This window comes from Artibeus jamaicensis, unplaced genomic scaffold, assembly GCF_021234435.1.
Source record: "Artibeus jamaicensis isolate MK-2021 breed Jamaican fruit bat unplaced genomic scaffold, CSHL_Jam_final contig_233, whole genome shotgun sequence".
Taxonomy (NCBI): Eukaryota; Metazoa; Chordata; class Mammalia; order Chiroptera; family Phyllostomidae; genus Artibeus; species Artibeus jamaicensis.
In genome coordinates this window covers 23,000,935-23,012,380 of record NW_026521486.1, presented here as the reverse complement: position 1 = coordinate 23,012,380, position 11,446 = coordinate 23,000,935, and the positions used below count along the sequence as shown (strand labels likewise).

Below are 11,446 nucleotides of genomic sequence, written 5' to 3'. Positions count from 1 at the left end.
ATAAAATTGCATATCCCTGATTCTTTCATTCCTCATCGCTTACTTTACCAAATTCTGAGAAGCCAGTTTCCTTCTGCCTGACAAATAGTACCAAGTAACCGATTTCAGTGGCTACATTCACAACTGAGACCTGTTTCGACTGCTCCTCTTCTAGTGCCCAGGTGTGTATTTAATTTAATAGTTCTTATTTTAAAAAAAGAAAGAGAAATCAAAATTACTGATTTCATCAAGTTATGTAATGTATTTCATTTTGCCTCAAAAATATTTAAACTAAGGATTAATAACCAGAGCCAGTGTAGCCTCAAAGCACTATTTTTCAAATTTCTAAAAAATTTTGTGGAAGAAGGTGAAAGAATATTGATAGTTGTGGAAATTGATTTTTTTATACTGGAAGCAGTTAATATGTTACAAAAAATAAATGGTTACCAATTTACTTTCCTTGAGCATCAGGTAAAATAAAAACCAGTGATTCTGGAACAGCAGCAGAGTTCACGGCGTCAAGGGCTCAGACTCTCTTGATTTCCTTTTCCTCTCCACACCATGAGGGGAGGTGATTTGCCCAATCCCGCCTTAATTCTGTTTCTCCTGCTCCTTCCCAGAGATGCCTCAGCTACTGCAAAACCGTAAGCAACATTTCCAGAACAATCTACTGTCCTTCTTTTTCCCATTTCGTTATCTGCTTCTTAATGTCTATCTTTTTATTTTCTGATTCCCTGTGAGATGATCTGTTGTCAGAAGGGCTTGGAAGGGTCACTAAGCTGTTATGACATTCCACTTACATGTGGAATCTAATGAATGAGATAAACAAGCTAGAAACAGATTTATAGATACAGAGAACTGACTGACACCTGTCAGAAGAGAGGAAGATTTGGGGGCTAGGTGAAAAGTTGAAGAAATTTTTTTAAATCTCACAGACAAGAGTATGATGATTACCAGAGAGAAAAGGAGGAAGTAGATAGAAGTAATGGAGGAATAAATGGTGATGGAAGGAGACTTGACCTGGGGTGGTGAACACACAATACCATGTGCAGATGGTGTATTACAGAATTGTACACGTGAAACCTATAGAATTTTATTAACCAATGTCACCCCAATAAATTCAATGAAAGTTTTTTTTCAAAGTTCTTATTGCACATGTGGAAAAAGTATAGTCTAATTTTAGAAAACTCAGGCATAGGGCAGTAACATTTATGAAATATTCACCAAATAAAAATTTAAATTTTTTAAAAACTAAAAATTAAAAACTATAGAATTCTATAGCACTCATAAAATATAGAAAACATAGAATTCTGAACTCTTCACCCCCCCAAAAAAATAAATTTAATATTGGCTCATGAAAAGGGCTGCAGTGTCATGGTCATTGAGAAGTGACTCGATTGTTTGCCTTTCCTCAAGTCAGGGCTTGAGAAGATGGATGCAAACCTACAGACAAGCCAGGATTTGTGTATCAGTTCACTCAATCCTTCAGCAAAACTTTCGTGGCTAGCATTAGATGTTGGTACTAACAAAGATTAACGAAATTTGGATTCTCTACAGTAGAGATAAGAGAGTTGGTGCACAGAATGAAATGCAGTGCAAAACCAGAAATAGGCCTTGCAGGATTCTGGAGAATATTTACAAAAGAAACTTAACTCGTTATGGGAGCTGGAATAAGGGAAGGGGCATCACTGAAGACTGCATAGAGACAATTGTTTTCAAGATAAGTTTTATGAAACAAATATAAGTTTTACAGATAGACAAGGGGCCCCCAGAGTATGTTCACAATAAAGTCTTTCCTGTAAGTCAGCCGGGCAACTGCTGGGCTAGTTGCCTGCTGAGCAACCCAACACCAAGGAAGAGACAAGAGCCACACAAGGTAACTATGCTATTCACTCAGCTTTTATTGAATGCAGGTGCACTCAAAGTAGAACATCAACATACATTAATATCCTACTCATACCCGAACAATCTAAAAGAAATATAACATACACACAGCAGTCAATGTGTAACATACACACACAGAATCCAAGAATCTCAATCAACAGAAGAGGGAGACAGTACGGTGGACAAGGGATCCATCAGTGTCTTGCAAGGAAGGATCTCTGGAGCCAGGTGGGCAGCAGGGCAGATAAAGTCTTCAGTCCATCAGGGCAAAACCTACAGCAGCTGATGCCAAGGTAGATCAGCATGGTGTGGAACAGCACTCTAGTGTGTGGAGCTCAGCTGTCTCAGCAGTAGTCTGGAACTTGCCTCATTTATTCCCTTGAGGGTGGTGTACCACCCTTCTGGGTCTCTTGATAAGTGTCTGGGCACCCTTGAGCCAAGTAGGGAATTTCTCTAGGAACCTATCTATAGGTGGTCCCGCTCTGCAGACACAGCTGTTCTCACCACATGTGCAGATATCTTAGGTGTGTCTCCTTGACAGATATGTCTAGCATGACTTAGGTAGTTTCCTCTTGAACCTAAGTGTCATGGCTGACTGGCAGCCATCTTGGTTGACATAAGTAACTCCATTTTGTTTTATATACTTTATGCTATTTTCACCAGACCAATGACATTTTATTGGTCTGCTCTTCATACAAGGACCCTCTCAGAAGGACAAAAGGCATGAGCAAGCAGAGCTTCTGAAAATGCAGCATATTTGGGTGATTATAAATAATAAGCAAAGAGCCACAAGAGAGTGATATTTTATTCTGGGTATATGTGATAATGTGGTAATTAGGCTAGCTTGTCATGGCTTTTCTTTAATTACCAGAGAATGAAAGATAGAAAAGAGCTAAAGTTGCTTCTAAAATAGTAATAAAAAACAAAAGCAAGGGTTGAGAAATGGGGACATCTGTAATAGTGTAAACAATAAAAATAAAGTAAAATAAATAAATAAACAAAGGTAGTGAAAAGCAATTCAAGTCTTCCTTATGTATTAAATGGTATCTTTTTATTATTCCCTGGAACAATGAAATTTCTTGATATCTTCCATATGAAACAAGCCCAAGACTACAAGAAGAGAGGTTTTTATGCTGTCAGTGATGATTAATTAATTAATCACATTTTGTTTTTGTTAAAGAAAATAGTGTTTTTTCTGCTTTGTTGACAATCGATGAAAAAATTATAAGATATTGAAAGTAGCCAGTGTGATGATTTGATATATGTATATATTATGAAAGTAATCCCCTTGTTGAGTTAATTAACACATGCCTTTTTCACATATTTACTATTTTTTTTTCTGGTGACATCATTAAGTACTACTCTCTTAGCAAATTTAGGTTATACAAAAGAGTATTATCAACTATGGCCACCATGTTTTATAGTAGATCCTGAGGCCTTATTCATCTTATAACTGAAAGTCTGTACCCTCTTACCAGCATATCTCTATTCCTCCCACATCCTACCCTGGCAACCATTTGTTTATTCTGTTGCTATTAATTTGATTTTCTTTCATTCTTTTTTTATATTTTACTTAATTAATTTTAATAGTTTTTTATTGTATTTTTTCCATTAGTATTTTTCTGCCTATACCCTCTTCTCCCTCCATCCACCTTCCACCATTACCATGCAATTGTCAGCGTCCATAGCATCCATGGCTTCTTTATCTTTTTTGCTCAATCCTTCCGCCACCCAAGTCCCCTGCTCAGAGCTTTCAGCCTGATCTCTATCTATGAATCTGTATTTATTTATTTTTAGATTTCACATGTAAGTGTTATCATGCAGAGTTATTCTTCCCTGGCTTATTTCATTAAGCATAATGTACTCAACGTGGATGGCCATTGTTGTCACAAATGGCAGGATTTCCTTCCTTTTTTAAAATATATTTTATTAATTATGCCATTACAGTTGTTCTATTCCCCCCTTCATTCCCCTCCACCCTGTACATCCCCTCCTTTAGTTTATGACCACGTGTCTCAAGTTCTTTAGATTCTATATTTCCCATACTATTCTTGCCCTTCCCCCTATCTATTTTCTACCTACCATCTATGCTACTTATTTTCTGTACCTTCTCCCACCTTCTCCTTCTCCCACTCCCCTATTGCTAACCCTCCATGCGATCTTCATTTCTATGGTTCTGCTCCTGATTTAGCTGTCCTCTTAGTTTGCTTTTGTTTTAGGTGTGGCTGTTAATAACTGTGAGTTTGCTGTTCTTTCACTGTTCATCTTTTTTATCTTCTTTTTCTTAGGTAAGTCTCTTTAACATTTCATATTTAAGGCTGAATAATATTTCACTATATAATCACATTTTCTTGATCTATTTCTAAAGTTGTAAATTATTTGTCCAAAATACATAATATTCATGGATTGCTTATCCATAGCTTATAAATAGGTTTACAAATATCCAGGGCAGATGTTTCTAAAAGAGAGGGATATACATGTTTAGCTTATTGGGTTTCTGAGTTTCTAAAATCTTTTGAATAGGCTTTGGATCGAAGAATATGCTCCTCTACACTCCTGATGAAATCTGGCTTTGTTCTGATTGGTGACAATAACAAAGATTATCTTGGAAGCAGCCACAATAATGATGTCTTTGTAACCCCTCCATGCTTGAGCCGGACTCTCCTTCTCCACAGGCAGTACCTGGTGGTGGTCCCATCACAACTGTACAGTGGAGTTCCTGAGAAAGCCTGCATCATGCTTAATCATCTGAATGAGACCGTGACACTGAACATGATTCTGGAGTATGGAGTACACACCCAGGCCCTCCTGTCAGACCTGGTGACAGAGAAGGACTCCTTCTACTGCAGCCCCTTCACTGTCAGCATCACTCTTCGGGATAAGGGAGATTGTTAATGAAAGCACAGATCAGTTGAAGCCTTGTGTTCTGACCCCCAGCAATAGAAATGCATGATGAAATGCTACTGAATGTGCTTAGATAATATTTACAAACAGATCTAGTGGAATATACAAAAGCTAACTGTAGACATAGGAAAGATTTTGTTTGCTCTTAAACTTCTAAGACAATATTTATGCCACCAGACATATAAATACTAAGACTGGTCAGCTTAAGGGACTTATCTAAGATCTCACAGGTGGCTGATGGCTAATGTATTGCCCTAGTTACCTTCTATTACTTAAGGAATTAAATATTTAGTTAATCATACTGTCTTACTACCAATATAAGATATAATTGCTGTGAAAATACAAGCATGTTATTTCCTCACTGTCATTGCTGGTTGAATGTGATCGCTGATTGAAGATTGTTTTTTTGCCATGCTATTTCCCTTTAATTGAACCAATGAATTGTTACTGTACTGTTATACAATCATAATAATCTATAAAACAGGGGAAATAATCCTTTACCATATCCCCTACTAATTCTCTTGGAACTAACCAGAAAAATGAGAATATCATAAAGGCTGAAACACTCAGAAGCGAGTCAATCTGGGCAGATCCCTCAGCTCATATTTCCGTTTTACAGATTCCAGAGTTGCCAACTTCCTCAGCATTCATCACTGTGCAGGTGAAAGGACCGACCCAGGAGTTCAAAAAGAGGAAGGCAATGCAAATAATGAAAGTAGAGAGTCTAGTCTTTGTCCAGACAGACAAACCTGTCTACAAACCAGGACAAACAGGTATAAGGAACCAAATGAACAAGGGCACCTTAAGCAGCTGGGGATTGGGAGGCGAGATTCTTTGCTACTTTATTCTGCAGTCGTGGAAGTCCTGGCATGTTGTTATCTGTGTTATTACTTTGGTTTCCCCTGAGGGTTTCATGAGGAAAATCTCTGTTTCAGTGAGATTCCGCATCGTCTCTGTGGATGTCAATTTTCTCCCTTTGAATGAAACGGTGAGTCTCATAATGATGGGTGGGGTTTGGAGAAGCATGCAGAAAGTTAAAAGCCTATTCTTTTGGGGAACCTAAGACCAATATGAGATACTTAACCCTATCACAGAAAACGTTCACAAAAGTACAACTTCTGAAGGATAAGTCAGTTCATCAATTACATTCTTAAAATAAATCAAAGACTGTTTAAATGATATTCTTAAAGATACCAATTACTTTTATTGAAAAAAGGAAAAATAACTGTATTTGAATATTGTCTTAGAGAAATGGAGAATTTCTTAGAGATAAATATCATCTGCAAAATAAACTTACTATTCGGGCTTTTTAAAATCTAAGTATAAGTTTCCTCAACTTTACATTATTTCATAAAGGGAAAGGTATGACTTCCTAAGAGATGTATATCCCAAACTAAATATGTAGAGTCCTGTGAGGCAAATTGGGGCACAATTCCTTGCCTGGACAAGGAATACACAGATTCACTTCCTCTGACCCAGACACTCTATTAACACTGATATTGCAGTTTTCTCTTTGTAGACTCTATCTCACACCCTATTATTTCTTTCTTTTCAGTTCCCAGTGGTTTATATTGAGGTAGGTAATATATCATTGTACCTTAATTGGGATGAGGACTTACTACAAGTTATGTTCAATTGACTCTCTCCGCCTCTTCTGTACCCACTGGCATTTCACCAAAACTAAATAAGCACTGTTTTTTTCTGTTTTTTCTTAAATCTTTTGAAGAGTGGTTAAGATGTAAATGAAGGAACAAAATTCTCTGGGGTGATGCAATTTAGTGACTCTTCCAATATTTTTGACCACAATAAATATGGCTACTCTCAAAAGGAGATACTATAATCTGTAATATCTCATAGCTGATAAATTTATTGCCCTTTTCTCACTCTAGAATTCTCATAAAACCTTGCTAATGCCTTTGGTGCCAATTTACCCACCATCAATTATCCAACTCTCAACATCACACTCCCCAAAGTCTATTTATCAAAAGTCTGCATATTCATTGTTTCTATGAACTCGTAATATTTTTACCTATAGAATCCTAAGAGGAACCGAATTTTCCAATGGAAAAGCCTCGAATTGCCAGGGGGACTCAACCAGCTCTCTTTCCCACTCTCAGTGGAGCCCACACTGGGTCCCTATAAGGTCATCGTGCAGAAGGAGTCGGGGAGAAAAGTAGAGCATTCCTTTGAGGTGGACGAATATGGTAAGAATTTTGCACGTGCCCTAGACATTTATAACATTAGAGTATTTAAGCTCAGCTAGCAGGGATTTATTATCTGAATAACTAACTTTATACAACTGTGGAAAGGGCCAGAAAAGTAAGTGTCCAGCAGGAATTGATGGATCAGAGGAAATTGCTAATAGTTCTCCCAAAGCAATGATGGGGACAAATAAATCAGACCTGGCAAGGGCACGTTCAGCTGCCAGAGTGAACCACGAAGAAAAACTGATAGAGCCATCTTATGAAAGGCTGTTACCGCTTCATTGCAACCACTTCAGTGTTTCTGTAGCCGAATGTCTGGGGTGGCTCTAGGGCCTGTCAGCAGGGCTAGCAGTTCAGGAGAAGAACTGGACACTGAGGGAAAGAATAAGAACAAATGGAACCTACCGACCTCACTGTACCTGTTACCACATCTAACCACGACAATCTTCAGAAACCTAAGGTGCTGCTTTTCTTCTACCTTTGAAATACTGAACAAATTCAGGACAAGAAGATTCTAGGAAATGTAGTGCCAGCTTAACCAAATTAATGTGACACCAGCTGTCCATGATTGTGAATGACATCTCCTTTCTCAGTAGTGTCCCTGCTGTTCCAACTTATAAATGAAATCATTTCATGTAATCTTACGATAAAGGTTCTCTAATACAATTATTAGTAACACCTGCAAGATCTCCTGCCCATGCTCACCTCTTTTTTTCTTCTACTGACAACAGTTTTGCCCAAATTTGAGGTCCAACTGAAAATGCCCAAGACTATTGGTTTTCTAGATGAAGCATTTGAGGTAACCGCGTGCGGCCTGTAAGTTACATTTCTCATCTCCTTTCTACTTTCCTCCTTCACTTGTATTGCAAATAATTGTTAATGGACTTGGAAGTATTTTAACTACAGAAGGAGCGACTCTCTTTCCCACTTGGCTGAGCCCTGATTAGGGAGCAGGAATGGTAGCATATGGCACTTTTACTAGTAATATTAAAATCATTTACTGAGCACTTAAAATGTGCTACACAATGATTAAAGTGCCTTGCACTTATTAACATTTTTAGTCTTACATTAACCCTGTGTGATGGGGATAGTTAGCCACAATTTACAGATGAGGAAACTCTAACACATAAAGGATTTTAAAAAAAAACTTGCTCAAGCTCCAACAAGTGGTAAATGGCAGACTGGAATTTAAATTCGATAGTCTGGCTGCAGACACTAAACTCATCACCAACATTCTCTCCTCTGCAATTAAAAATAAATCTAGCTTTATAAGCATTTATGGTTCCTAGGCACTGTGCTAACTTGGGCCTAGACTGTCCAACCCTGGAGCTCATGCTCATGACTTCTGTGTTATTCTGTGTTCTGCCAGCCCCATTGTTTTTATTGCTCCGGAATTCTTAAACTACCGAAATTTAGAAGAAGCTAAACTGGCCCTTTATTTTAAATGCTGGATACATAATGTAGAATTCAAAATATGTGTCATAGTTATTTCTTCCCAGATTGCCTTTTGGTGCAGTAGGACATCCCCACACGCACCAAGGAGAGACATCGCCCCTTGCTTTTGAAAACAGAATGAGAAACATGTTTTCAATCTTCTTACTAGTTTTGATGCTTTAAATTTTTCCAGCATAGGAAATACCTTTTGATTCAGACTTAACCATGAGATTCAACAAAGTGATCAAAATGTACTAAATAACTTACTATTTTATTAGTACTTATAGAAACTGGGGGAAATTTTATTTTTTAAAAAAGAGAAGTTTGGGGACACTGAGCCCAAATCTCCTCTTCCTCACAGTTTGGCCAATAGGTTTCAAACTTAAATGTGCATTAGAGTTTGTGGAGGTGCTTAGTTAAAATGTAAATTCCTGAGCCTCATCTACAGAGAGATTCTAATCATGAATCTTAAGAGAGATTCGGGATTCCGAATCTCAATACGTATATCTCAAGTGGTTTCAACATAGGTGGTGTGTACAGCACAGTTTGAGAAACAATAAACTAAATTTGACTTCACATCATGTCTTAGTCCATTCAGGAGGCTGTATTAAAATACCACAGGCTGGGTAGCTTACAAACAACAGGAATTTATTGCCCACTGTTCTAGAGGCTGGGAAATCCAGGATTGAGGTGAGAGCATAATCAGGTTCTGGTGAAGGTCCTCTTTTTGGTTCCAAGTTGGTGCTTTCCCCCCTCGTCCTCACATGGTGAAAGAGGCCAGGGATCTCTCTGGCACCTCTTGTATAAGAGCACTAACCCCACTCATGAAGGTTCCGCCCTCTTGATTTAAGCACCTCCCAAAGGCCTTACACCCTAATGCTATCCTCTTTGGAGATTAGAATTTCCAGATATGAATTTGGACACACACAAACCTGCAGACCATACCACATTATATCCTTCTTTCTGATTTGGCAGAACCAGAATTAGTCATTATGATAATATTTACTGATAACACTTTTGTTTTATAGCTAGTGCTTTCCCATTTAACTTCTCTTTTATCCCCTTAAAATACATAAAAGTTAAGAGGTATTTTTCAAAGCTGGAATCATAACCTAGGTAGTCTGACATCAGAGAAAAACAGAAATAAAATCAGCTTATAATAAAACCTCACCTTGGGGAGGAAAGATCTGAGCAAAACCACATTGTCAATTTTTTATGTGGAGGTGTTTCAAAAGATTCAGTATTTTCTCCATATATTTTATAGATGTATGCTTACTCAGATAATTGTGACCGTTTCAGAATAAGTGCTTTTAAAGTACAAATGCTGTAGAAGGAAATACAACTGCTCTCAATGAACGAGATGGATATATGAATGGATCAAGTCATGGGAAAAACAAGTTATTTATATTAAATGTATTTTTGTATGACTGCTTTATTGTTATAGATACACATATGGAAAGCCTGTCCCTGGTCTGGTGACAATTAATGTATGCAGAAAATATCCACATTCCTATTCCTGTACAGGAGGACATTCACAAAGTATCTGTGAAGAATTCAGTCAACAGGTATATGAAAACCATTCTCCCCAGGATATTAAAACCAGATCTTTATGGGGGGGGGAGGTGGGCTGGGATGGGAGTAAAAGACAGAAAACTATAGTTGAAAAATAATTAAATTAAAAAGAAAGAAAGAAAGAAGGAAAGAAAGAAAGAAAGAAAGAAAAAGAAAGAAAGAAAGAAAGAAAGGAAGGAAGGAAGGAAGGAAGGAAGGAAGGAAGGAAGGAAGGAAGGAAGAAAGAAAGAAAGAAAGAAAGAAAGAAAGAAAGAAAGAAAGAAAGAAAGAAAGAAAGAGAAACAGGTCTTTGTTTTCTCCTAGATTATAATATTATTAGGAATACAGTAGAATACTGTGCTCTGAATATGATACAATAGAGAGTAGTGTTTGAAATAGTCACTTTGAAAAATTGTGAAGTAAGGGAAACATCATAAAATTGTGTGGTAACATTCAGACCCCACTTGAGGGTTAGGCTCATTAATTTATAGTGATATTTGTTTAACTAATTTTATAATTTTCTTCCAACTGCAATCAACACGCCAGGTATAAGGCCATAAAAGGATGTAGAAGTATCTAAAATTTGCTAGATAAGTATGAGAGAAACCTAGCAGCCAAAATCTTTAATATATCAGAGAAACTAAGATTAATTTTTATTTCCAAGTGAGTCATGACCTCAACATATAATTAAATATAATTAAATTTGATTATGCAGCAATTATTTTCATGTAACTACAAAAACAAAAATAAATCTTTATTAAAGCATGGCTCTCAGTGTTTAGTTTAGAAATCTGATTATAGTCACGTGCTGCATTAAGATGCTATAGCCAATAATAGGCCTGGTCCACTCCTCTCTGTAATATCTCACTGCAACACATTACTTACCTGTTGTGGTGATTCTGGTGTAATCCATCCTAATGCTCTACCAGTCCCATAAAAGTATAGCACATGCAGTTAGGTACAATTCATAATATTCGGTAATCAATGACTATGTTGCTGGTATAGGTATTTACTATGCTATATTTTTTATCATTATTTTAGAGTGTACTCTTTCTACTTATAAAAAAATTGTATTTTTTAAAGCCATCTACCACATCATGCCAGCAGCGCCTCATACAGCTCGCGTTTACTATGTCTCTCTTAATTGCAGCATTTTCTCTTATGTTGATTTACCCTCATGTTGTTTCGTACAGTAACATGCTATACAGGCTTGTAGCCTTGGAACAATGGTCTACCCCATACAGCCTGGGTGTGTACTAGGCTATGCCATCTAGGCATGTTTAGATACACTCCACTCTATGATGTTTGCACAACTACCTCAAGATGCATTTCTCTGAATGTATCCCCATTGTTAAGTGATGCATGACTATGTTATAATAATTCATCTACTCAGTGAATATATTTGTTTTTATTAATTTTTGAGACTGAGGAAATGCAGTTCAGAAAATATAATCCTTAGCCAATATTTAGGTGGAGATGGTTACAGAGGC

The 11,446-nt window shown here is 37.2% G+C and overlaps 1 protein-coding gene across 1 annotated transcript in view; it reads left to right on the top strand.

The window, feature by feature from the left end:
- The first annotated feature begins 473 nt into the window (after positions 1 to 473).
- The window catches only part of LOC119065753 (pregnancy zone protein-like), a 42,782-nt gene continuing 31,809 nt past the window's right edge, over positions 474 to 11,446 (top strand). The window contains exons 1-8 of the mRNA XM_037167909.2: positions 474 to 623; positions 4,539 to 4,722; positions 5,387 to 5,540; positions 5,703 to 5,755; positions 6,323 to 6,343; positions 6,803 to 6,971; positions 7,703 to 7,787; positions 9,850 to 9,970. Coding sequence (XP_037023804.2) covers positions 541 to 623; positions 4,539 to 4,722; positions 5,387 to 5,540; positions 5,703 to 5,755; positions 6,323 to 6,343; positions 6,803 to 6,971; positions 7,703 to 7,787; positions 9,850 to 9,970 — 870 coding nt within the window. The 5' untranslated portion in view covers positions 474 to 540. The remainder of the gene's footprint in view (positions 624 to 4,538; positions 4,723 to 5,386; positions 5,541 to 5,702; positions 5,756 to 6,322; positions 6,344 to 6,802; positions 6,972 to 7,702; positions 7,788 to 9,849; positions 9,971 to 11,446) is intronic.